The 25,821-nt window shown below is 53.7% G+C and overlaps 2 protein-coding genes across 2 annotated transcripts in view; one reads left to right on the forward strand and one right to left on the reverse strand.

Annotated features, from left to right (window-relative positions):
* Window positions 1-8,371, forward strand: part of CYTH3 (cytohesin 3) — an 88,383-nt gene extending 80,012 nt beyond the window's left edge. The window contains exons 6-13 of the mRNA XM_065893476.1: window positions 1,982-2,062; window positions 2,956-3,068; window positions 3,156-3,304; window positions 3,499-3,610; window positions 7,327-7,403; window positions 7,504-7,575; window positions 7,673-7,827; window positions 7,979-8,371. Coding sequence (XP_065749548.1) covers window positions 1,982-2,062; window positions 2,956-3,068; window positions 3,156-3,304; window positions 3,499-3,610; window positions 7,327-7,403; window positions 7,504-7,575; window positions 7,673-7,827; window positions 7,979-8,051 — 832 coding nt within the window. The 3' untranslated portion in view covers window positions 8,052-8,371. The remainder of the gene's footprint in view (window positions 1-1,981; window positions 2,063-2,955; window positions 3,069-3,155; window positions 3,305-3,498; window positions 3,611-7,326; window positions 7,404-7,503; window positions 7,576-7,672; window positions 7,828-7,978) is intronic.
* Window positions 8,372-11,843: 3,472 nt separating this feature from the next.
* USP42 (ubiquitin specific peptidase 42) overlaps window positions 11,844-25,821 on the reverse strand; it is a 31,005-nt gene continuing 17,027 nt past the window's right edge. Inside the window, exons 8-17 of the mRNA XM_065893637.1 lie at window positions 24,221-24,332; window positions 23,299-23,439; window positions 23,012-23,112; window positions 21,747-21,900; window positions 20,129-20,845; window positions 19,915-20,009; window positions 16,756-18,213; window positions 15,192-15,499; window positions 13,143-13,186; window positions 11,844-12,210 (exon numbers count right to left, since the gene is read on the reverse strand). Coding sequence (XP_065749709.1) covers window positions 13,179-13,186; window positions 15,192-15,499; window positions 16,756-18,213; window positions 19,915-20,009; window positions 20,129-20,845; window positions 21,747-21,900; window positions 23,012-23,112; window positions 23,299-23,439; window positions 24,221-24,332 — 3,094 coding nt within the window. The 3' untranslated portion in view covers window positions 11,844-12,210; window positions 13,143-13,178. The remainder of the gene's footprint in view (window positions 12,211-13,142; window positions 13,187-15,191; window positions 15,500-16,755; window positions 18,214-19,914; window positions 20,010-20,128; window positions 20,846-21,746; window positions 21,901-23,011; window positions 23,113-23,298; window positions 23,440-24,220; window positions 24,333-25,821) is intronic.

A 25,821-nucleotide genomic window follows, 5' to 3' on the forward strand; every position in this document is an offset into this window, starting at 1 on the left:
CACTATGGAACTGCGTTGGCTGCAGTAATACAGACAGTACATAACAAGCAAACTAAATAAGCAAACATGGTATGTCAGAGGTGACCAGGGCAAAGGGACCGCGGAAGAGCTGGGCGAGTGGGTAGCAGCGTGACAGGCTGGTCAGGGCGTCCGACTGGGGCGGCGGCACCTGTGTGGGGATGCGGGGAGGGGCGGATGTGCTCAGGGTGATGGGAAGTGGGGGTGTGGAAGGCTCCCAGCGGGGGAGGGGCAGGGCTGTGTGTTCCGTCTGGAGCAGGTGGTCCCCGTGCGGAGTGAGCGGCAGAGCGCAGGCGGGAGCGGGGAGGGTGGCTCTGGCCAGGCTGGTGGCTGCTCAGGAGGTGAGAGGCGCTCAGGCTCTGGCTCTGAGGTCCAGGGAGAGCTGGGGGGAAGGTCTGGCAGGGGTGATGCGGCTGTGAGAGGCTCCGGGCCGTGGGCCGAGCCGCCTGGGAGGTGGGGCATTGGGGCGAGGAGCTTGTGAGGCCTGGTGGACGGTCAGGTGGAGAGCTCTGGAGAGTGGCCTGGCTTGCAGGCAGTCCCTGGAGGGCTGGCGCGGAGGTAGAATTTAATTCTCAGGACTGAGGCCCCCGACACCGCCCTCCAGCGAGGGATGGGTGGAGCCCCCCTGCCTTGGGGGGCTTCACACTGGCTGCAAGCTGAGCACTGAACACCTGTGAGCCCGGACCCGCCGCTCCTCCTCTCCGGGTGGAGGTGGCGGCCTCACGGCGGGGCTCCCTGTGCTCCGGGACCCTGCTGTGTGCCGTCTTGCCTTTAACGCGGACTTTAGATCAGACCGCTGTGCTGGGCCACAGGCCTGTCCCTGGCTGCACAAATCTGTACCCCAGCCTGCCTGCCACTCCTCTGGTGCTCAGCACGCTTGCGCGCACGCACGCACGTGTACACACACCCACCCGCCCCGAGCGTGCCCTTTACGAAGTCTCGCGGCCTTTCGGCAGGACACCAGCTGGTGGGTGCAGCGTTGGACAAACCAGGGCCCGAGAGCCAGTCTTTCCAGTGGGCTGAGCGCTCACTGCTTCCCGGGAGGGTCCCATCCACACCCCTTTCTGCACACCCAGGGCTTGGAGCCCCAGGGCCCTCAGGCAGCAGCCCCACACCTGCCACCAGCTCATCTCAAAGAAAAAGGAGGGGGTGAAGTTGCAAAACATACTTTGTGCTGGGGCCTCTTCCCACCTTGGGTGTCATCCTTAGCACTCGGGTGGGTGGTGTCGTCGCAGTCACAGGGGTGCTGAGCTGCAGCCGTTCCTTGCTGTTGACAGGTCATGGGCCTGTACCTGTGGAGGTGAGCATCTTCAGGTGAGGCCTGGCCTGCTCTCCCGGGAGGGCGAGTTACAGGTGTCCGCATGGTCAGTGGGAGCGGCTTGGAGTTAAAATGCCAGTGTATTGAACTGTCGCTGTTATGTCATTTCAGTTTTCTTGTCATAAAACTTAACGTTTTTTACTGTGTTCTCATGATAAGTTTCGTTTTTAAAAGCTAGTTATTAACGTAAGGCATTACCTCTCTTCCAAACCATCCTTTCTGGGTCCAGGACTGTGCTTTCTGCCTTATGACCCTGGAGGAGTTGCTTCCTGTCTCTGAGCTTCAAAATCCCACCTGGGAGGTGGGAACGAGATTAGCACCTGCCTCGTGGTGGTTTTGGAGGTTGAGGATCTGTACCAAGCACCTGGGTCAGTGCCTTAGAGCTCAGTGCAGGGAACTCGGAACGTTGGCCATCAGGCTTGTATTTGGGGTCTTACCCTAACTCATACTGATGGTGAAGTAAACGCTTAATATCCTACTGGGTCTCCTTTGTTTTCAGCCTGAAAACAAACGCGCAGTGAAAAACACCTGATCTTTTAGTTAGTCATGTGACGATAAAAACCATGAAAACTTGCTTTAGGAAGTGTCGTTTAAAATTATTGAAATAACATGCAGTGAGGCTGTAAAATACATTTTCTTTCCTAGGGATGAATTTAACATTAAAGTTCTTCAAGCTTTTGTGGAACTCCACGAGTTTGCCGATCTCAACCTTGTACAAGCCTTAAGGTGAGTGTTTCATCACCTGCTCTTGTGCAGAGGGAGGGAGGGTGGCCCAGCGGTGCCAGGTGACCCACTGGCAAGCTAAGGGCCTCTGCAGACCTGCAGCCTGGTGGGGAGGGTGGGGAGGGGAGGGGGGGAGGGGAGGGAGGTGGAGGGTGTCGGGCCATGCCTGAATCCTTGTGGCCGCTGGTCCTGCGTTCCATTCACAGTTGCTTTGCTTTTCCATTTTGTGTGATATTTGACAGTTGTGGGCGTGCTTCCTTCCCACTTCTGCGCGTGGTCTCAGTGCCGCCTGGGCACGGGCCCACTTTACGCCACATTTGGCCTTGAACACCAACCGTGTGGACACCCAGCGTGTGCCTGAGAGGGTGTGGGTTTCCTGCCATCGGAGGCCACCCCTGGCCCCAGCGTGCCCGACGGCCTTGGCTGGTCCTGGTCTGGCCTTTCTCCTCCGTGCTCTGCCCCAGCTCGAGCCTGTTTCCTTGTGGCCGTTTCCCCACCTGTGGACCAAGGTGGCAGCCGTGTTGCTGTCTGACACTCGCGTCTGTAGGCTCAGTCCCTGGCCTCGGCTGAAGGACACGGGTTCCAATCCTGTAGCCGTGGTTCAGGAGTTTTAGATTCAGTGTTTGAAAATGGTGTCACGGGGAGGTGCAGGCTTGGCGAGCCTGGGGTGCATCCACGTGGATTCTGTTCCTCTGGGTCAGTGTCTGGCCCAGAGCCGCGGGGGCTCCCGACTCACTCCTGCAAGTGGGTGGCGGAGCACAGACAGCGGCCGTGCCACTGTGTCCCGTGGGTCCCCGCGCTCCGCCCGCAGCCCCGACCGGGGCCTCTAGGCGCGGAGGCGCCGCCCAGCCGGACCGTGGAGATGCGCATGTCCCCTGGTTCTCGTCCCCCTGCAGGCAGTTCCTGTGGAGCTTCAGACTCCCGGGCGAGGCGCAGAAGATCGACCGCATGATGGAAGCGTTCGCGGCTCGCTACTGCCTGTGCAACCCCGGCGTCTTCCAGTCCACGGGTGAGCGCGGGCTGCGGGCGCCGGGCACACGTAGGGGCGTCGCGCGCTGGGCCAGCGCTGACGCCCCGCGGCCCTGACTCCCCCCAGATACGTGCTACGTGCTGTCCTTCGCCATCATCATGCTCAACACCAGCCTTCACAACCACAACGTGCGCGACAAGCCCACGGCCGAGCGCTTTGTCACCATGAACCGCGGCATCAACGAGGGCGGGGACCTCCCTGAGGAGCTGCTACGGGTGAGCCCCCGCGTCCCCTGTCCCCGATCTCCATGCTCAGGAGCGTCAGGCTCAGCTCAAGGGCAGCGGCACCGGGTCGTTTGTTTCACGGCGTCTTAACAGGGTCTCTGGGCCCCGTGTTGGGGGGGGTGACGCGGGGGCGGCCGTTCCTCCTTCGCCTGAGTCCCCGCGCCCGCCGCCTTCCCTCCTCGCAGAACCTGTACGAAAGCATCAAGAACGAGCCGTTCAAGATTCCCGAGGACGATGGCAACGACCTGACGCACACGTTCTTCAACCCGGACCGGGAGGGCTGGCTCCTGAAGCTGGGTGAGCGGCGCTGGGGGCGGGACCGAGCCGAGGCCCCTCCTCCCACGGCAGCAGCCCCAGCGGTGCCTCCCCGACCGGAGGCACGAACGCTCCACGGAGCATCCCACGCGCCCTGCCGAGCGAGGCCATTCTGCCGGGGCCGCACGCAGTGCCCGTCCCAGCAAACTGCCCACCCCTAGTGTCCAGATAAGCCCACGGCAGTTTCTGTACCAGAGGCAGGCGCCGCCACCCCGGAACCTGCCGCCTCTCTTGGTTTGGTGTGGCTGATATTTGATGAGTGGTTTAAATGTGCCTTCTTGTTGTTTTCCTTCTGCTTGTGGCTCCCACCTTTCTGTTCTGTGACGGGCTGTCCCTGCTTGTTCTGCGTTAGGAGGTACGTACCCAGTGGCTTCCTGCCCCTTCCCAGCTTCTCTTTCCTCTCCTTTCTCTCTGTCGGTTTGTGTGAAGCTCTGACTTGGCTGTCATCCATCTGGCCCTTGTGGCTTCGGACGTGCTGGGGTCACCTCATCCTCCTTGCAGGGTGCGGCGGCCATGACGCCCACCCGGGGCTGGGTGAGGAGTGAGGGACCGGAGGCGCGTGGGGATGCCCAGGGGGGACAAGCTCACGCCTCCGTGTCCTCAGGGCCTGAGCGCAGGAGGGCTAAATCACCCGCCGCCCACTCACCGGGCGGTGCATGTTTGCACCACCTGTGTAGAGTCCAGCAGCGTTTTAAGGACTTCATAACCACTGACAAACAAGTAGGATAGCATTTTTATTTTCTGGGCAATTTTAGGAATTGGTAGGGGTTTTTTATTCTGGTCGGGGTTGGGATTTCCACCCTCCAGTGACATTGGAGCCTGAGAGATCTGACACATCATCCAGGCACTGTGCAAACACCGGGGCCTACGGAGTGCTGGTGATTTTGTGCCTTTAACCGAGAGAGGATAAGCATGGGCCTGGTGACAGTGTGGCGGGCGTGGGGGGCGCAACGCCGGTCAGCTGTTCTGATTTGGCGTCTTGCTCTGACCTTCCTCTGGCTGTGCCAGGGTTTGGAAGAGTTCTGGATCTTGGCCTAAAAACCCAGAACTGTAGCCTTGGACTTGAATGGCTGAGTAACCTTCCAGAGGCACCAGATTTTGAGATCCCATGCAGCCTGTGGTCCCGGGGTGAGGGCAGAGGAAGGTGCCCAGAAGAGCACTTGGGCTCTTCCTGTTGCTGTGTTGCCAGCAAGTGTCCCCCTCGGAATGGTGACAGCACAAGCGGGCCCGGCAGCCAGTGTGCCCCAGGGCCAGCGGGGATGTGGCTGGCTCTGGAGACTGAACAAAATGAGTGACAACAGGCCTGTGACCTGATTGAGCAGATAAGCGGGCCACAGCGCCAGTGCACAGAGCACCGTCACGAGCCGCAGGGCTGGCTGGCACCCAGCGTCTGCTGCTTCCCTGCTCCCGAGGCCACGCGCTCGTGTCCTCGTTAAGGCTACAGAGCTGGTGATGGCACAGCTCACACCTGGAGCCCGGAGCCTTGGCTTCCGAGGCCTCTCTGCTCTCAGGGCTGTTACCGTCCCCAGGGGGATCCCAGCACACTGGTGGCCCATCTGCACTCCAGACTTCCGCCAACAGTTCTGACGCTGGCCAAGCTGCTGGGAGGGGTCACTGGGTGTCAGTCCCCGAGGGACCGAGGAGGCGGTCTGTCTGCAGGAAGCAGATGTGGAGGCTGCGTTGGGTTGGGCCTGGGTGCAGCGCCTATGCTCGGTGAGGACACGCAGCCCTGGGCCCCTGCATGGCCTGGACACGTGGGCAGAGGAGCCAGAATTGTGGCCACGCATGTGCTGGGATAGGAACGGAGATCGCAGTGTGACCTTGCCTGCTTGTTTCTCATCGTGGGTTAGAGGACGCTGCACTTTGAGGAGGCCCGGGTGCCCCGCCAGAGCAGAGCTTGGTGGTGTTGCTTAACGCCGGTACAGTAAATACCGTGTCGTCACTGCGTTTTGAGAATGAGTCAGTTGTGTTAACGCAGACAGGAGTGCGGTCAGATCGGGGCTGGCGTGGAGGAGAGGCGCGCGCAACGCGCACGAGAGCGCGTGCCTGCTAACAGCCGTGCCAGCAGCAGGGTGTTTACAAAGGGAAAGTGGGCTCTTATACTGGTCAGGTGTTGCCAGGCTCCTTCCTGTAGGGGTGTGTGTGTCCCCGCGTCCTGAAGTCCAGCCGCAAACAGTGCATGAGTGGAGCCGCTCGGTCTCCCTCATCAAAACCTGCTGGGGCTCGGAGACCAAGAGTCACCACCAGCCACCCTGAAAAGGGGCCTGCGGCTGGGCTGGGCTCAGGGGTCAACGCACACCACACACCTCCATCTTGATGCCCACAGCATCCGGCCCGAGAGGCTCCCCTGGTCTCAAGCTGGACCAGGGAGGGCTCCTCCAGACTTGCCACTGAACTTGGGCGTAGGGGGGTGGGGGGTGGGAACCCAGGTACGAAGAGCCGAGAGGCCTTCCAGGGAACAGAGAGCCCTGAGGGGCCTGCACACAGGGTTCGGGGAGTGAGAACCCAGCCCATGGGTCTGAGAGACACGGGTTGGGTGGTGCCTCAAGGGGATGGAGGCCTTGGGGGGATGAAGGCTTCTGATAGGGATGGGAAGCGAGATGGGGGGGGGATGGGGAATCTGGGGACTTTCCTTCAGGGCATGGCTGAGGCTGCCTCCCCGCATGGCCGCCCCGTATACCCAGCCTGCCTGCGGCCGTCACGAGGACAGACGTATCATCAGTGACGCAGGGGTGAGGGTCTCAGTCCCTGAGGACCCCTCAGTGGCACTGAATCTGAAGGCGGGGCTCCCTCCCTGCAGCTGGGTGTCCTCATGCATATCTCTTCCCCCGCCCCCCACCCCAGATCTCCACAAACGTCAGGCCCTCGTGCCTCAGCCCTCAGGTTGACCTTCATGTCCCCCTGTGTCCCTGTCTGGGCTCCCCAAGCTTCTCACAGCAGGGACCGGGTTTATGACCCTTGGCCATGAGGGTCTTGCCTGCCTGCACGTCCCCTGGGGAGCAGTGGGTCAGGGGAGCCGCTGCTTACCTTGTGCCCGTAGATCGTGGGCATCTGTCACCAGGCTCATGTTTTCTCTTTCAGTTTTTGTTTTTAAACTTTGTATCAGGAGCAAAAACTAGAAATGGAAACTAGTTTGTTTCTGCTGTATATTTGAGGGTAAAAGAGATTTTCTTTTCCATAGTGTAAAGAGAGTAGGTGCAGATGATCTCTGTGTGCTGTGTGTGTGTGTGTGTGTGTGTACACGTGTGTCCCAGATCTTAAGAGATTAATTCAATCTAATAATTCCCTGGGCCAAGGCGTAATCGATTTTGATGGATCCCAGGGCCGCCTGCAGTCCTCAGTAATGTGATGATGGCCCTGACGTAACGGGATTAAGTCCTGGACAGACCTGCATCCTGTTGTCATTTCCATGTGGGGAAATTAAGACCATTCATCACGACTAACTCCTGCAGGAAGCAGATTTGGGAAGCGCTCATCTGGGTGCCGCGCAGGCGGGCGGGGTGCATGCGGGCGGGCCAGGCAGCACAGCAGGCCGGCATTTGGCTGAGTGTCGGGCGGAATCGGGGGGCAGAATGTGAAACATTTTCCACGAGGCAGGACACTTAAAACCCAGCTCGGCTCCTGTGGCATTTATGAAAAGCGCACTAACTTGTGTAGGGCCCGCGCCGCCCTGACTCACGGGGTCCCTCTGCTCTTAGGGGGGCGCGTGAAAACCTGGAAGCGGCGCTGGTTCATCCTCACCGACAACTGCCTCTATTACTTTGAATACACGACGGTAAGTGCAGGGCGAGTGCGGGGCTGCCCGTCCTCCGCGTCGCGTCGCGGGACCCTCCGCGGATGCCGGGGGAGGCTGGCTGAGCGCTCTCCTCCCGCAGGATAAGGAGCCCCGGGGAATCATCCCGCTGGAGAACCTGAGCATCCGGGAGGTGGAAGACCCGCGGAAACCTGTAAGCTGGCTTCCCTGCCCCCCGCCCTCCCTCCCCTCCCCTCCCCTCCCCTCCCCTCCCCCCGGCGCCGGGTGACTGTCGTGTCTGTCTCCACCAGAACTGTTTCGAGCTTTATAACCCGAGCCACAAAGGGCAGGTCATCAAAGCCTGTAAGACGGAGGCGGACGGCCGGGTGGTGGAGGGCAACCACGTGGTGTACCGCATCTCGGCGCCCAGCCCCGAGGAGAAGGAGGAGTGGATGAAGTCCATCCGGTGCGCCCCCGGGCCCGTGGGGGCGGGGCCGGACGGCGGGGGCCCGGGGCTGTGGGTGGGTCCTATGGGGTGGGGGCAGAGGGGGCGGGGCCGCGCGGGGGAGGACCGGCCCTCCTCGCTTAACCGAGTTTCTTTCTCATTTTTCCCCCAGAGCGAGTATCAGCAGGGATCCTTTCTATGACATGTTGGCCACGAGGAAAAGGAGGATTGCCAATAAGAAATAGAGCTTTCCTGGCCTGAGCAGCAGGTAAAAGTAAACTCAAACCCCGCAGCAAAGAGTGGGGGCCTCCCCGCGACACCCTGGACCCCCGGCCTGGCTCCTCAGGGACGGCGGCCCCCGCTGGTCTCGAGGGGCCTCACGTCGTCCCTTCCCGCTGCCCTCCCAGCGCCGAGCGCATCCTTCTCGAAGTCTCGTCCAGCAGCTGCGCCTGGTGGTTCAGCCGTGAAAATCCGCGTGGCAGACGCGGGGTCACACGTGCTCCTTTGTGGCGGTGTTCGCCGTTCTGGAAGCCGCTGTTTTGTATCATAACAGGAAAGGAAAAGCTACCAGTTTTTTATTGAGTTTTTCTTCTCAGATATATAGGATTATAGCTTTTATATGCCTTTTTATATTCTCAAATTATAATGAAAGATACTTTCTAACAGTAGTATTTTTAGAATGGCAGCTATAAATTTAACTTCTGGACACAAGAATATACTGTGCACTGAGAACAATTACATGTGTACACGTATGCAGCCTCCGGGGGGCTGGGGGGGCGCCCCGCCCGTGGGGGCGCCCAGGGGAGCTCCTGGTGGAGGGAGGCGCACGTGTCCTTGACGACCAGGACTGGGCGGGGCAGGGCGGAGTCCAGTCCTCTGGGACCGTTCAGCTCAGACTTTGTGGTCCCACAGATACTTTCTAAAGAGACAAATTGTTAAAATATAAATTTCGGTTTGGGGCATTTGTCCTGTAACTTCTGAATCCCAGGATAGACAGTGTATATGTTGGACCACATGAAACTTCTCATGTTTGACCGTTTCTGACGCCCACAAACAGCAGTGTCCTGTGGTCCAGCTGAACACGTGGTTCAGACCAGCTGTGACCACTGTCTTCACTACTTGTTGGCAAAACGAATGCTCAGAATAATTTGACAGATTTCTTAACGTAATGAGTGGACATATAAGGAGACAGGGATAACCTTATTCCATGTTTTCAGAGATTTGATCTTCCGTTATGGGGAGGGAAAAGAGCAGGTCGGGGGGTGGGGATGAAGAAGTGGAGCGCTTAGCCTTTTCTGTAAATAGTTTAAAACCCCAAACGTGCACTGGTGGTGGGACTGCTGAAGATCGCCGAACAGGAGGTTGTCAGGTTGCTGGTGGCTGAATGAGAGAGAGGTGCTCAGTCGTGCGCTGAGGGCAGGCTGGAGCTGGGCCCCAGCACGTCGCAGAACTGGCCCAAGGGTGCACAGGTGGGCCGGCCGAGAGGCGCTGGGTGCTGGGACATTTGGGGCTGGTGACAGATGCCTTTTTATTGGGAGCTTTATTTCCGCCGCCAGGACCCCTGCATGTACTACGTAGGACCCCCTTGCCCACAGGGGCCGTTCCGGTGGAGGGTCCCTCCCCTGCAGGACCTCCTTTCCCTGCCCCAGCCGCAAAAGCACTCCCTCCGCTTGCACACTTGAGAGGTCATCCCCTCTCCTGTGCAAAAGCAGAGTCCGAGTGACAACCGCAGGCTGTACGCACTTACGTGGAGATGTAGAGAGCAGAAGGAACCGTTCCTGGGAGCTGCCTTGATGCTGAGACTGAACGGCTGTGGGCCTTCGGCCTCGGTGCAGCTGACCTTGTAGCGCTAAGTCACACCAGACGGCACAAGGGCCTGCGCCCAGGACTCTCCCACATGCATCAAACTGATTTTTTTGGTTCATTCCCAAGCTTTTAGGCTTTGCTACTGTACTGATACCTCAGATTGGACCCTCTAGTTTTGAGAAAGGCAAGTCAGCATTCCTGAAGCGCGTGACTGGCGTACATGCAACTCTGGCCCCCGTCTTCCGTGAAAAGGGACGCTGCCCAGACCGCCAGACCAAACACTGCTGACGACGACCTGGCAGTGCCCTCCCCTCGGGCTGGCCCTCCCTGTACCCGGGCTGCTTGGGGCGCGGGCTCCATCAGGATTTTGTGTGGAATTACCGGTCTCTCCTTTGTCTGACCCAGGTAGGACCCTAGGGATACAGGGCTTTCTGTCTTTCGGGTGTGCCTCAGGGTGGGGCTGGGAGAAGTGAGCATAAGGAAACGCCTGGAAGAAATCTGTTCCTCTGGCCACCTGTGAAGGAGCCTCGCCTGAGGCCTGTTTGCCCGGAACGATGCAGAAGGCCATGGTGCTCAGAATCTGTGTCACTTGCCCTCGGGAGGGAGTGTTACGTGAAATCGTGTTAACTCCAGGTTTTGTGTGACAGTGTTAACCTGACGGGGCTGTAGGGTGCGGGCCCGGCTGCCTGGACCTCAGCGTGGTCCCCCGTTCATCCCCCTCCCCACCCCCCTGTCTGCGCTCAGTGCTTGAATGGTCAGTCCCAACTCTGGCCGAAGAGCTCTCCTCCAGAGACGGAGGGCAGGAGGCAGGGAAGGGGGTCGCTGGGCGGGAGACGGCGGCTTACACGGCCCCACCAGCCCCCATTAACATGTGGGGTTTAATTGGCCCACCCTGGACCCAGACAAGCAAGTGTCTTCAGGATCACGGAACAGTTTTGAGCAGTTTAATGTGGTACCAGGTTGAGTCCAAATAGGAGCTATTTATAGATGAAGCAGCATTTAATGCTGCATATAAAGCCATGCATATTTTTCAAGTTAAAATGCATATATCTACATAGATGTGCTTTGCTGAGAAGTTAGGTCTGTTGTAGACCAGAAACCACACATTGTGATTTCTTGTTTTATTTTTTTCTTAGGAAACATTTCTATTTACAGTAAATAGAGTTAATATGTAAATAATGTACATATATAATATGACTTCCGGAGTGTTATTCAGTGTATATACTCCAACTTGCATGAAGAAATACCCTATATCTATTACTGATATTTTGTTGTAAAGTAAGTGGATGGTGAAGTTGGAGAGTGTATGGCTGTCAAGTTGCAATACTGTGTTGGTTTAAATAAAAACGCACTGTTAAAACAAGATTGCCTGTGACTGGGTTCTTTAAAGTAGGGAGACTGTCGGGTCCAGCAGCCCACACCTGACTCTCCCTCCCCCATTTGGGGTCTGCACCTCTCAGTCTGGGACTGAGAGCCCGTGGCTTGAGCTTTAGAGGTTTTAGGAAAGTGAATGCAAAGAGAAAGAAGTCCAGGAGAAGCGTCTGTAAGCAAATGGGGACAACAGCAGTAAAAAATGACACGAAAGGTTTAATTTGCTGCCATTTATATACTATATAAATTTTACATGCTGTATATTTACAGTGGGGCAAGTGCTTTTTTAATCTTTAAAAAAACAAAGATCAAACTTTAGACGTCTCTGAACAACACAAACTGTATAAACCATACAGATTATTCAGATACAAACTGTATTAAATACAGTTTTCCCCACTCCAACTCCTGATGCAGGACCAGTGAATTATAAGTGTATCACAGTTTGATAGCATATCCATATTAAAAATAAAATCACAGTATGATTTTTGTCTGTAACTAGAAACTTTAAGGGACCAAGCTGACAACTCAGACTCCAATATCATAGTCAAGACAAGAGACACTGTATAAAAAAGTGTTATGTAATAAAAACACACTGTAGGCCTTACAGATAATGTTCAGATTATACATTCATAATGTAAATAGTCATCATAACTGGTAAATTGATTGGAACAGCTCCACAAAGTTCAAAAACAGAACTTGTCTATAAAATCTTCAAATCTTGAATACAACTAAAATACGAAGCAAATTAGTTTCTAGTATCAGACATTACAGAAGACAGACAGACTGCTCTCAAAAGTCTAGTTGAGAGCTTGTGAATCTTTAAATAAGTTTTTAAATTAAATATACGCACTGTCAGTTTGTACTTTTAATAATTCCATGGTTTCCCGGTTGGTCTCGCACCGGATGTCTAACTTGGAGGAGCATTACATGGAATACGAGTGATCAACCTGAGTCTGTGATTAAGCAGCATTTGAGATGTTCTAGTCCAGGGCGTTATTTTCAATGTGATTTATATACACAGTATTTTACAATGGTCAGCAGTTGTAGAAAGTGTTCACCCATTCGGAATAAGGGTACTTAAGAAAAGGTAAAAACTAAAAAAAAAAGTCCTCCATGGTAAAATCTATACACTATTTACACTAAAGAAGCACCACGCAGATTTCAAGTTATTTTCTCTATTTGTAATTTAATGTGGGTTGGGGATGGCTTCTGTTGAACACGTTGAATCTGAAAGACAAGAGGCAGCGGGCGTTGTTAGTTGGTCCAGAGGCAGGAAGTGGGAGCCCAGTGCCCCGTGAGCCCCGGGCGGGACTTCTCTTCTTCATTCACGCCCTCCCCTTAGCAGGCGCCCCCAGGTCTCTGCGGGGAGCCCGCCTGCCTCCCCGCGGGCGGTGAAGGTTGCCGGCGGTGGCGCGGAGGCCTGCGGGGAGGGCGCCCTCTGCTGGGCGCGGTCCCGCCAGCCCGGCCGCCGCGGAGCCGCCGCAACCCGGCGATTCCCTTGCTCTAGGTAGGAAGAGGCTAATTCCTTAATGCGGCTCCGGTCTTCCCATTGATGACACGCCGTAAAGCGTGTTCATCAACTGCAAGTTAATCTCCTGCAGACAGTTCACTTAAACCCCCCCCCCCTTGCCGACTACCAGAAGTTACACGTTTGGACAAAATTCCCTCCGGAGAGCAACCCTGCAGCTGCAGCGCGCCCGGGACACCAACCCCCACCTCCCGGGGCCACTGAGTACGAGGCCAGGAGGAAATGACAGTCCAGGTTTTGATCTGCTGTAAAAAAGCACCCAAAACCCATTCCGATCAAACCAAGCCCGAGCCCTTTCGGTGCGCGGGGCGGGCGGCGGGCACGGGAAGGGCTCCCCTCTCTCGGCCCCTCAGGTGGGGCCTGCGAGAGGACATGGCTTCTCCATCTTTCAAACGTTTATCAAATGACTTGATTCTGAAGCTTCTGACCTGGCCTCACTTTCTTACAACGAGGGAGGGAGGGAGGGAGCGGAGCGACTCTCTGACTTAAGGGGCCCAAATCCACCCCCACCACACAAGGACTGACTCCCCATCTGCTACCCCCGAAGCCGAGTCCCAAAGCTCCCTGCTCAGGGCCCCTCAGCGGCTCTACAAACAAACAGGAAGAACATAGAGAGACGAAAAGAGCTTACCGTAACCAGTGAATTTTTTGTCTTGAAGCCACGTTTTCAATCACCTAGAAAGCAAAGGTTAGGAAACGTTTTAATGATGGTTTTGCAAAAATTTTAGTGCCTATGCTCTGTGTGCGTTACGTGATTACACTCAGAAGCAGTCCTCAGTAGCTTAATGTCTGTTGCCTGAAATCAGTCCTACACAAGCTGTGTCTCCAAAGTGTTTCACTGGAAACAAGAGTTGAGGTGGTAACTGAGGACCACGTCCCCTCAGCGGGAGTCCACTCTGACCCCAGTAAACGCAGCAGCATTTCAACGTTAGGTGAGAACAGATCTGAGGCCAAAGAAATCGAGAGCTTGATGGCGCCAGAGAACAGGAGTCTGGAAGAGAGGTCAGTGGTCAAGGCGCCAGGACAGACACACGCAGGCCAAGAGGTCCGGCCCTCCACCAGCCAACAGCGATGCTTGCCCTGGGCCCGAGCAGGTGGCCCTTCCCGGGAGGTCAGGACGGGACGGGCGCCCAAGCCAGTCATTGGGCGCCATCAGATCGAGGGCAGGAAAGGGGCCACCCCATCTCCTGCAGCCTCTGGAGACGCGGCCTGGGCCACCACGTGCCCACTACTGGGCTTCGCACGCCACCTACTGTCCCCCGAGCCAGCTCTGTGGGTGCACTGGCGGCCTCCAGCTGTGGTCCTCACCAGAGACCTGCAGCCGGAAGGGGATTCTGGCAAAAACGTAGAATCCCTGCGGATCTGCGCAGAATGCACACGAACAGCCCGTCTCCACTTCGCCCCAAGCACCAAGCAGACATCAGAAGGGACTCATCCCCACCAAGCGCCTTCCCCGAATCGCTGAACTGTTCATGGGAAACCAATGCGGAAATGCAAATAATTCCCCTCTTAACGAACACACAGAGCAAACCCGCCGGTAGCTTCCCTTTCCTGCCGTCCCTACGACTCCTCACCCACTCCGCGCGCCCCAGCACTCCCCCCGCCACTCAGGAACAACCGCCCCCCCCCACCTTCTGCCCTCGGCTTCTCCAAACGCCAGTGCACTGTGCAGCCATCTGTCCCTCCTCCACCAACCATCATGGGACTGGGCCACTGGAAGGGACAGGGCTGCCCCCGAACAAACGATACCTCACCCGGGTCCAGGACGCAGTCGAGAACCCCGTGACCCCTGGACGTCTAGGACAGCGGGCAGGGTCGTGAGGGTGCGCCTCAGGGGTCCAGGGCGAGGCCAGCAAACCTGTCCCCGTGGACGGGCGGACAGGCGGGCTGGGCTGGGCTCCTTGCGGCTCTACTGACACCTCAATTTCACACGATTTTCATGTGAAATGAAATATTCTTCTTTTGACTCTTCCAACCATTTAAAAACGTCAAATCCTTCCTTACCGTCAGGCCGCGCAAAGGCGGCGGCCAGTCCAGCCCTGCCCTAGGGGGGCCCCCGGCCCCCTCAAAAACGCTCAGCACTCCTTCCAGGGTCGAAGGTCATCGGAACAGATGAGGAAGCAAGGGGGGGCTCTGCTTTCAGAGCAATCAGAGTAGAAAAGGCTGGGAAGTTACAAGGGAAGGCAGAGCTGTGCAAAGCAGACAAGAATCCCAGAGCCCAGAGGCCTGCAGTGACCCAGGGCACCCCGTCAGGAGCCTGAGCTTCACCAACGCAGGCCTGAAGCGTGACGTCCAGCGAGCCAGTCACCAAACTGAGTTCTAGGTTCTACTCACAATGCCAAAGGCTTAAGGATTCTGGAGAGAAAGAATGTACCACAACATTTCTATCAAAAATGGCTTAAAAACAGAAGTTCTGGTCCACAATCAGACACTCAGAGCCATCAATTCCAGAGGTTCCCGGTTCCGCGTAACTCAGGTCTCCAGTAAGCGCCGCGGCAGCACGGCTAACCGTCGAGACCGGCCACAGCAGCCTCGGGCCAGCCGTCGGGCAGAGGACACAGGGCGGGGAGCTCAGAGGGGACTTACACCTTCTATGCCCTTTGAGGCTCCTTCCCTGTGTTAACCACCCTTTCCAAAGAAAAGAGTTTCTATATTCGCAGTTCCAAGTATGTCCTCTTACCCTGGCCACACTTAGACAGATGACACCTGTCATCCCTCGTTTCCATCCAGAAATGTTTTGTTTTCTCAGGGCAAGGTCCCACACCATCCAGAGGCTGGCTGGCCGTGAGGGGGAAAGCGCTGTCCGCTCCCTGGAAATGGTCCACAGTCTCACAGCTGGTGGCCTCGGGCAAGAGTGGCTCTGAATCTCTAAGCGAGTTCTCTGATTTTGAGTGCTTCTTCTTTTTCTTCTTCTTCTTTTTCTTCTTGTGTCTGTTGTGCAGGTCGGCATCAGAGTGCGTTACCAAAAGGTCTGAGTACTGCTGACGCCTGCAGAAGAAAAAGCCAGAACTCAAACCACCGGAAAAGCAAACCACCCCAAAGAGAACTGGTCTTCGATTTATACTCACTACTGTTGACACTCATTATGTGAACACAGGTAAACCCTATAATGAAAAATGCGTTGTTTTCATTGTAATAATTTTTTAAGTCTGGGGTCATAAGTTCACCAATTTCAACCTTTCCCCACCGATGCCCTTCAGCTTTGTTTGGGAGGGGAGCTATGGCCAAAACACCAGAGGAAGGATTTCATCAATTTTTCCTGAAGCTAGTGGCTGAAGGAAAAAATATTTTTGCCAGGTGTCTCAGGCACATAGGAGGGAAGGAGGTTTGATTTCCTTTTCCTTCAAGTAACCACACCCTCTACCTATGCCTCCTGGTAACCTCTTCCCAGGGTTTCGATTTTACGAGACGCCAACGTGTAGCACGCAATGCGCATAACCGCACCCCTCTCATCGTGGGGAAGTCATTTTCAAGAAAACTACTGACCAATTTAGCTTTTTAAAAATACAAATGTCGGGCTTCCCTGGTGGCGCAGTGGTTGAGAGTCCGCCTGCCAATGCAGGGGACACGGGTTCGTGCCCCGGTCCAGGAGGATCCCACATGCCGCGGAGTGGCTGGGCCCGTGAGCCGTGGTCGCTGAGCCTGCGCATCCGGAGCCTGTGCTCCACAATGGGAGAGGCCGCAACAGTGAGAGGCCCGCGTACCGCAAAAATTAAAAAAAAAAAAAAAAAAAAAAAAAAACATACAAATGTCCCAATGAGATTTCAAACTGAGAAATGGAGACAGAAAACTAGACAGAGGCAAATGCAACAAACGATGTGTCTCAGCCCTTTGGGTCACAGGCACGTTCAACAGGGTGGCGGCCTCCCATTTCCTGCCACGAGGCAGTAGTCACTGAGGGTGAAGGAAGTATCAGCAGATGTGAAAATATAACTAAATCTGTGAATAAATATATTAACAATCACTGTGAAGTCAGAACATCCCAAGTTTTATCTATCTACCAAACACTGCACACTTACTCCTAGAAATTAAAAAGCACCAACTGAAAACGGCAACATCATCTTAAAAGATGGCTTTCGGGCATTTTAAAATACCATGAAATAAGATCCAGCTTAACACAGAGCTAAGTTATAGGAATCTATAAAAACAGGGAAGTCCAAAACCCACAGAGACAAAAAGTACAAATCAGAGTCACATACACAGGACACAGCCCTTCACCCGTCACCACGCACACACACCCTCACCTGGAATTCCGCTCTCGGTGTTTGTCCTTGGATTTCTTTTTCTTTGATTTTTTGTGCTTCTTCACTTTAGGCTCCTCTAAAGGATCCTTTTGTAAGCTTCTCCAGGCTTTCTTTTCTACATGGCTGTCTTTATCCCCTACACTACTGTACCTCCGTTTTCGTGACTTGACGTTTTTGTGTTCATGAAACTGACCGGCGAGGTCACAGCCTCTGTCTTCAGCCCCCAGTGCAGCCTTGTCGTGGGCGTACTTGTCAGCAGGGTGCGGAGGGGGCGTGTGGGCCGGGCCCGCCCCGGGGCTGCTGACGCGGTGCCGGTCCCTCTCTTTGGCCGCCGGCTCGTGGCCCTTCCGGCCTCTGTAGTGGTCCTTGTGGGGCCGGCCGCTGTAGGGCCCGGCTCGGTCGTACTCTCGCTCGCCGTGGAGGGGCCTCCACTCCCACGGCTCGCGGGCCGGGTACGAGGCGTACCTGTCGTGGTGGTACCTGAACCGCCCCCAGCGCATCCCGTCCGGGTAGTTCTCCCGGGCCCAGGCGTGCTCGGCCTCAGCATGGTGGTAGCGGCCCCACTCCTGGTCGGGGGCCCCCATGCTCCGGGAGCGCGGGTGGCCGGACCTGGCCAGGGATCCGGGGCAGGGGGCGTGCGGGGCCGCGGCGCAGGGCTCGGGCCGCTCGGACCGGCACCGCTTCCACTCATGGTGGGGCCGCTTCCGGCGAGGCTGCTCCTCCGTCCCGCTCCTGCTGTCCCGCGCGTGCTCGCCGCTGGACGATCGGTCTTTGCGGCTGCGGTAATGTCCTCGGTCAACCTTTCTGAGGCTGCTGGTTTTTTCCGGCACTGCACAAGCCTCCTGGACCTTCTGCCCGGCCTTACTGTCTTCACCTCTCTCACCGTTACTCTGCTCGGGGACCCCCTCTGGACGGTTTTCTGCGATCCTGTCTAATTGCGGAGAGGGCACCCCATCTGCGGACACCCCTGTGCTTTTAGGGGGACCCTCCACATCCGTGCCTCTGTCCCGACTGCTGTGACCCAAGGGCTCAGGCTCACAGTCGCCCTCGGTACCTGACAAGGGACTCGGGCTCAGCCTCCCCGCGGCTTCTGCTGCCACCGGGTCCTGGGGACGCTCTGGTGACGTCCCTTTCACGTCCTGGGACGGTTTGCTCTGATCGTTTGTTAAATTCCCTGGGTCACACGGTTTAGGAAGCTGATCATCCCCGAGGGTATCCTTGTTGGTGTTACAAAAGGTGTTGATACTGGGCAAAGCCTCCTCGGGTTTTGCCAAAAGGTTTTCAGAGACTTCTTCTTTGGTAGGTTTGATGCTGGCGTCTGAGGGCGACAAAACCTTCTTGAATTTGCTGCTGAGGCTCATGACCAGCTCTAGGTTCTCACAGGAATCGGGAGCGGAGCTGCCAGCCTCCAGCTCAGCCTCAGGGTCCTGCGGAGGCCTCTCCTCTGTCCCAGTTGTACTGCAGCCCCACCGAAAGAAAGAAAGAAAGAAATCAGCCATTTACTTGTTTGCTTCCTGGCTTACAGGGACAAACACTTCAAATCGTTCGTTTACTAAATATTTTATGGCTTTACTACATCGGGTTTAAACCTAAAACTGGGCTTATCATTTTTGGAAACTTCAAATTTTCTCATTAAATAAAAATGTAAAAATTTGTATCAAGCCTACCCCATTTTTCAGCAATAATAATTCCGCAATTCTAGGCGCCTTCTGTTTTCAGATATACTTCTAATTCTTCTTAATAACCAAGTCCGAACCATCAGAAAAGTCAAGTATCGATGGGGCTCTTACTTTTCCTCTGGATCCCTTTTCTCTGAATTTTCCTGGAGCCTCGGAGCTAGAGTAGCTACCTCCAGACACAGCCAAGAGCTCCCTGAATTACCTGCAAATTGTGAGGGATCACTGAGGCTTCAGAAACACCTTCTGTAGTAAAAGAACTCTGCCTTGCTTCTGATGGAGTCTCGAAGTTAATGAAAGCTGCCAGAGAGCAAGAAAAACCCTAAAGCGGGCCCGCTCTGCAGCGGGAAAATATCTGGGAGAGAGAAGACACGTGTGATCTAGAGCGTGGCAGTGACGTGTTCAAGGCCGCACGTGAGGTTAGGAAACGTCTGTAGCTGGGGACTGACTGCTTATACAATCACCTGTCACAATTCTCGCGCACATTACGTTTGAAGACCAGCTAAGCCAGACAAGGACAGAGAGGAGGACAGCCGTCCTGCCAGGGACTGAGGTTCAAGTGCCCCCTCCAGGGCCGACTGGGAGTGCCTGCTCTTTGCTCGCTTTTCTAAGTGAGCATTCCTAACAGTGGTTCTTGGTGAGGGCACGCCCCCCGCAGGGCCCTTCTGAAACGTGGGGTGCATTTTTGGGTTAGCCCCACGATGGGGGAGCCTCATCAGCACCAGTGGGTGGGGGTGAGGCAGGCGGTCCCACAGAACAGCCCATGTCCCAATGTTCACGTGGGTGAAAACCCCAGCTCTATTTACTGGCCATTTCACAGACACCACTAGGGTGTTGATCTCAGGTTGGTCAGAGCTTGGCCAGAAGTCGTCCACCAGGAGGACGTCACGGCGCTGACGTGCGTGATGTGACCTGTGCGTGGTGCCAAGCTGCTGGCCCACCCCGCGTCCTGCGGTGGCACCGTCTCCCGGGCTGTTCACGTGGCGACACGCCACTGCCTCTGACCCTTCCTTCTATTCCCATCACATGACGTTGAGGTCAATGCACTGACTGACTTCTTTTTTTTTTTTAAGTGTGGAGACAGACGATCTTAACTAGGAATTTAATTTCAGAATTCTAAAGGGAGCAAAACAAAGCCTTTGCTCTTGGACAGTCGAGAAGCCCCGCGCCACCCCTTCACACCTCCTCAGGTGCCTGTCACACGGGGGGCTGAGTGGGACGGTGCCGGCGGGAGGCCCAGCCAGGGGCTGAGGAGGGGCCCCAGAGAGGAGCGGCGCTGCGGGAGGGGGGGGGGCGTCAGCTGGACTAACAGACCCTGTACGTGTTTACTTTCTTAAAAGGAACATGAATGAGTTCGACAGATCGTTATTCAAATCATTCCAGGGTCCAAAAGGTTCACCCTAAGACTCCCAGAGCGGCCGCACCCACAGGCCCTGCTGTGACTCCCCGGCCCGCGTCCCACGGCCTTGGGACCGTATCCTACCTCATCTCATCTGTGGAGCCTTTCCCTTTGCTGCCGAGTTTGAAGGTCTCTAAGATTCTGTCTTCTGGGAGAAGTGGCAAAGGAGCAGGCATCAACTACCATAAAAAAACAGAGAGATTTCAACTCCGGGGGCCACCTGAAACCCAGCCACGTGACCCGCCGGACACGAGGGTGGAAGCAAAGGCCGTCCCAGCCCCGGCCGATGCGCACTCACCTTCCCAGGGAGACTGTTTGCCTTAGAAAAGGGGTTTTCTGAGTGTAGGGCAGGCTGGACTTGGCAGCTGGCAGCACCCGAGGGTAGGCTGTTTTCTTTCGGGTCACTGTCCGTACTGGTAGCACCATTTAGAGCCACGGGCTCTCGGAGCTCGTGCGGAGAGGCCCCGACATCTTCGGCAACCGGAGCAGGGGCGCGCGCGCTCTCGGCGGGACGGAGACTGTTCTCCTTGCCGAGGCCCTTCGCCTCCTCGTCGGACTCTTCAGACGACTCGGCGCCATAGGGGACCAGCACGCCGGAGCTCAGCTTGGACCTGCCGTTCGTCACAGGCTCAGGGCAGGACTCCCTCAGGGTGATCTGCTTCGTTACCTTACTAGACGCGGGCATCATGGGGGCACTCGAGGTAGACTGTATTGCAGTAGAAGTCGTAATGGTAGATGAGGGGGCAGGCTTGTTCGGGCTCTCTGAAGAGCTGCTGTGAAGAGTAGGCTGTGACGGCATTTTCTGCACAGGTAACTTGCTGTGAATACTGATCGTGATTTTCTGTTTCTTGGGATGTTCTGGAATAACTGAGGGCCTGTTAACCGGCCAGTCCTGAACAGATGTTGAGGCGTTGACAGGGCCAGTCCTACTGACACTGGAATTCCCGTTAGGACTTGCCATGGAGCTGCTCGGCATTTCCTTCAAGGGTCCTGTCCCGTTTAGATGAGGTGGGTTCTGGAAACAAGCAGACCACAGCCAGGTGAGAGCTCCAGAAACAGTCGCAGACTCAGAAACCTGAGGCCGTGGGCCTCTCCCACTTCGGTTATCTTTTCCTTTTGTGAATAACAAGCTTCACGCACCTAGAAAGCCCTCCCCCTCTCCTGCGGGCCTGCCCACCACAAACCTTTCTTGAAAAAGCAACAGCGGTGGCCCCTCCACAAGGGGCCTGCGCTCTCCAATTGGCCGTGTCCTGAGGCCTCACTCAGGCAGAGCCCAGTGCAGGACCTGCTGCCTGTCCAGCTCCCTAAGGCACTGAATCTGTGGCTCCCTATCAAACTGGAGGCTGTTATGACACTATGGCACAGGTGAAAGGATCATTCCAAAGTGTATACAGGCTATTCCAACAAGTCCAACATGTCCACAATCTCAACACCTACGTCAAGCAAAAGCCAGGCCTCCACTGAGGACCAGAGCTTCACACGAACCAGGCATACCTTCCATTCCCCCTGAGAAGCCATGAGGGAGTGTGATCAGACCCAGCCGGACGGCACAGAGAAAATGCCACACTCCTGAAAGGGCTAAACGGATACGACTAAAGTGTTCTTTTTGTAAAAGCATCACTTTCCTGGAGGCCAGCATTAATCAAGAATCCCCAAATATTTAATCCATTAAGTGAACGGAAGTCCAAGGTGGGAGCTAAATCTCTAGCGTTTAAACAGACTTACACCAGACTTTCTTCTTGATCATTATGTTCGTACTCGGAGGTTTTCTGTATATTTGAAATATAATCAACAGCTTGGATAAACTCTTTGGACAAGAAATTCAGTTGTAGATGAGGTCATGACAACTACTGCAGTGTTAACTAGAGGGCTGGAAAGATGAACATAAAGATGACATTCTACCCGTGGAATGTTACCTTCATCATGTGAGAAGGAAGCTGTGGTCCGATAAACCCGGATGCTGCCTGTGTGTTGCTGACAACCCGCTGGCTGATCACCGGTTGGGGAGAGGACTGGCCAGGGCTATGGGCGGAATGAGTGAGTTCACCTCCTATTTTCACATCGTGGGACCTGGGGACAGAGAGTGACAGTGCTCAAGGTGATATGGGACATCTCCCCAAAAGAGATTCACGTACACCCCACCCTCAGGTGACAGGTGACATGATGCGCAGAGCTACACGCAGGGTCCCCATCGTGTGCTGGCCAGCGCCGGGTGCTCGGATCGGGAGAGAACAGGGTCACTGGGCAAATGGCATCTTGAACTGTGTATTCTGAGGATGCCACTACCTGAAAGCTACTGTTCTTTACTTTTTAATTTTTTGAAAGCTATTTTTCTTTTCTTTTTTATTTCTATTTTTCTAATTATAAATACATACCATTGTAGAAAAATCTGTAATATCCTGAAAAGTTAGAAACAAACAAAAACACTTTGCCTCCCCTCACTGCTTCGAGGCGTCTACTATTCAGATTTAGTGGATTTTCCTCCAGGCTTTAGCCTGTACTGATTTCTTCAGGATCAGTGTGTAAAATTTCAAACGGCTTTTCCTCCATATGTGGAGCACTCTCTCATATCATTTTAAAAAGCTTTATAAAAATCACTTTTAACAGCTGCATTGTGTTGCATCATATGGATATGCTACAATTTATATGATCTTCTGCTACTGATGGAAATTTCACGATGTTCTTAATTTCCAGCTACTACAGATGAATGCGCTGGAGCGCACATCGGACTGCTCCAAGGCCCCGCGTTTCCAGAAATGGAGCCAGCGAGTCAGAATGTGCAGCAGCAGGGGTGCTGGCGCTGGCCCAGGCCTGGCCCAGGGAGGTGGCTGGCTGCCTGTGCTCAGTGGTTGAGAGGTGACCACACCCAGGTACTCAAGAGTCCCCTTCTCCAGGCCTCCGCTCACTGCCTCCCAGGCCCGCTGGCCCACCCGGTTTGCCAGCAGCAGCAGAAGCCCACCCTCTGAGACTACCACCTTCCCTTTCTTCTGCACGTTTCTTTATTAACCTGCCAAAGAGCTGGGAGCTAAAGCAAACTCATGACCCACACTGAATACCACCTTCCTTACTCTCCCCACCATCGAGATGCTGTTTAAACAAACAATATTGAATTTAAATATGTTGATGAGAGGAAGAGAGATGACATAACAGAAAAGATGAAAAGCTGCTTTCCTGACAATACCTGATATAAAAGAGAACATAAGCTTGTTGACTGAGTACTGATCTAATATCACTGATAGATACGATGGAGTCATTCATTTGGTACCAGAGGTCATTGCTAGCCTGCAAAACAGCCAATAAAAGAGATATTAGATACAATTAGGTAAATAGGGAACACCAATCCAGAGACGTAAGAAAAATGGGCTTTCACATTTTACCTGTAAAAGCCCCACCTTTCCTCCCCAAAATGCCAGGGCTATCTTACAGGGTATTGTAAAAATAGTCACTAGCAAAATGCACAGAGCTTACTTTTATGTAGCAGAAGTAATGGCCGGCGTGGCAGTTGAAGCCAGTGTGCACCAGTACCGCATACAAATCATAAATGATCGGTTCTCCGTTCGGCTGAGACATATACGGTCGAATATCAAGATACTCAGGGTATTTCACATCCTACACAGGAATGGAAAGAGGAGAAAGGAATGTCATTTCTGAAGGTGCAGGTCATCCCATGTGCACGGGCACAGGAGACCCCAGAGCACGGTGCCCTATGTTCTGGCAGAAAACCAGCACACTGAACCTCGTTTCAAAAGACAGAAGCAACCTGGAGCACACCTGAACCTAAGTGTGTTTAATGCAATCCCACTGTATTCTTTATTTCCTTTAAACAAATAAGGATCCACAGTAAGTGAATTCCCCAAATCCATCAAAGGAGACAGTAACAATCACAACTCTGGATTTGAGAGTCCAGACAGTCTTATTTTTATTTTTAACAATACAGGAACAGATTTCTTTTGCATGTTACTAGATTTCTGACCACTTTCAATCTTCAGAAAGTGGGAAGACGATGGGAAAATTCAGTATACTACCAGTCAGAAAACAAATGAATAAAAATAAGCTCTGATGAAAGAATGGCAGGATGTGACTGGGTTCAAATGACACAAGCTCACTCCCTGCAGCCACTCGTCACCTGCACTGACTGTGAAGCCCAAGTGAAGATGATAATCATCGATTTATCTTCAGAAAGTCTAGCCAGCTAAAGGATGCAGAAAAAAACACATACGCTCATCAACACACACACCAAACTACGAGCTCAATTCTTCGACACTGTTTTCTACTACCAAGTGCTGGAAGAACTTAGAAAATCAGATAATAAAACGGTTCAATTTAGCTGCTGACACTTAAGCTTTGAAAGGCTAAACATAGACGGTTATTAAGAATATTATCTACATACCTTAGCAATTTTTCCACCAGTAAAATTTGCAAAACGTTTCAGAGAAAGTGTAAGAACGTTAGAAGATCTGTGTATAGTGAACCTCTTCGAAGCTGGAACCATATTTTTACACCTTGGAAAAAAACAGAAACAGATGTTTAAGAAGATTAATATGGTTTTTTTTAAATCTTTCCCGTGTTATTCCTCTGAAACATTCTAAATTAAGTTTCCAAAAGAAGGCTATGAGATGAGAAATACCACCCTTTTCAACCAACAATGAAAATATTAAAATTTAAAGTATGGGGGAAACTGCTTAATTAGCATGATAGAAAAAGGACAGTTCTGAAATGTCAGGTATGACAGGTCACTGGTATTTTAAAAATTAGATTAATATAAGTTTCTCTCAATGGAAAACAAACTGAAAAACTGGCTGGTATAATACTGTGAAAACTAAGCCCAGATACAAAAGGAAGAAAGTAAAGACTAGAAATGTCCATGAAGTTTAAGACAAAGGAGAAATCCCTATGGTCTTGGGAGAAAAGGGAGCCTTCTCCCCCAACCAAATGAACCCAGGCACACCTCATGTTATTACCCTTTGCAGATATTCCATTTTTCACAAATTGAACGTCTGTGGCAACCCTGCATGGAGCAAGTCTACTGGCATCGTTTTTCCAAAAGCATTTGCTTACTTCGTGTCTCTGTGTCACATTTTGGTAATTCTCGCAATATTTCAAGCTTTTTCATTATTATTATATTTGTTATGGTGACCTGTGATCAGTGACTTTTTTTTTTTTTTTTTTTTGCGGTACACGGGCCTCTCACTGTTGTGGCCTCTCCCGTTGCGGAGCACAGGCTCCGGACGCGCAGGCTCAGCGGCCATGGCTTACGGGCCCAGCCACTCCGCGGCATGTGGGATCTTCCCAGACCGGGGCACGAACCCGCGTCCCCTGCATCGGCAGGCGGACTCCCAACCACTGCGCCACCAGGGAAGCCCGATCAGTGATCTTTGATGTTACTATTCTAGTTATTTTGGCATTTTTTTAACAGTAAGTATTTTTTTTTTAAACATCTTTATTGGGGTATAATTGCTTTACAATAGTGTGTTAGTTTCTGCTTTATAACAAAGTGAATCAGTTATACATATACATATGTTCCCATATGTCTTCCCTCTTGCGTCTCCCTCCCTCCCACTCTCCCCATCCCACCCCTCCAGGCTGTCAACAGTAAGTATGTTTAAGTGAAGGTCTGTACATTGTTTTTTAGACATAATGTTATTACACACTTAGACTACAGTATAGCATAGACATGCACTGGGAAATGAAAAAATTCATGTGATTCACTTTATTGTAAGATTTGCTTTATTGTGGCGCTCTGCAACCAAACCTGCGATATCCCTGAGGTCTGCCTATATTCAATAACAACGCTTACCTGTATTACCTGACTTAAAATGAAAATCTACTTAGAACATATGAAACAGGGCTTTCTTAAAATAGGCTCTCTTGGGAATTCCCTGGTGGTCCAGTGGTAAAGAATCCGCCTTACAATGCAGGGGACGAGGGTTCGATCCCTGGCCAGGGAACTAAGATCCCACATGCTGCAGGGCAACTAAGCCCGTGTGCCAG

This window comes from Phocoena phocoena, chromosome 15, assembly GCF_963924675.1.
Source record: "Phocoena phocoena chromosome 15, mPhoPho1.1, whole genome shotgun sequence".
Taxonomy (NCBI): domain Eukaryota; kingdom Metazoa; phylum Chordata; class Mammalia; order Artiodactyla; family Phocoenidae; genus Phocoena; species Phocoena phocoena.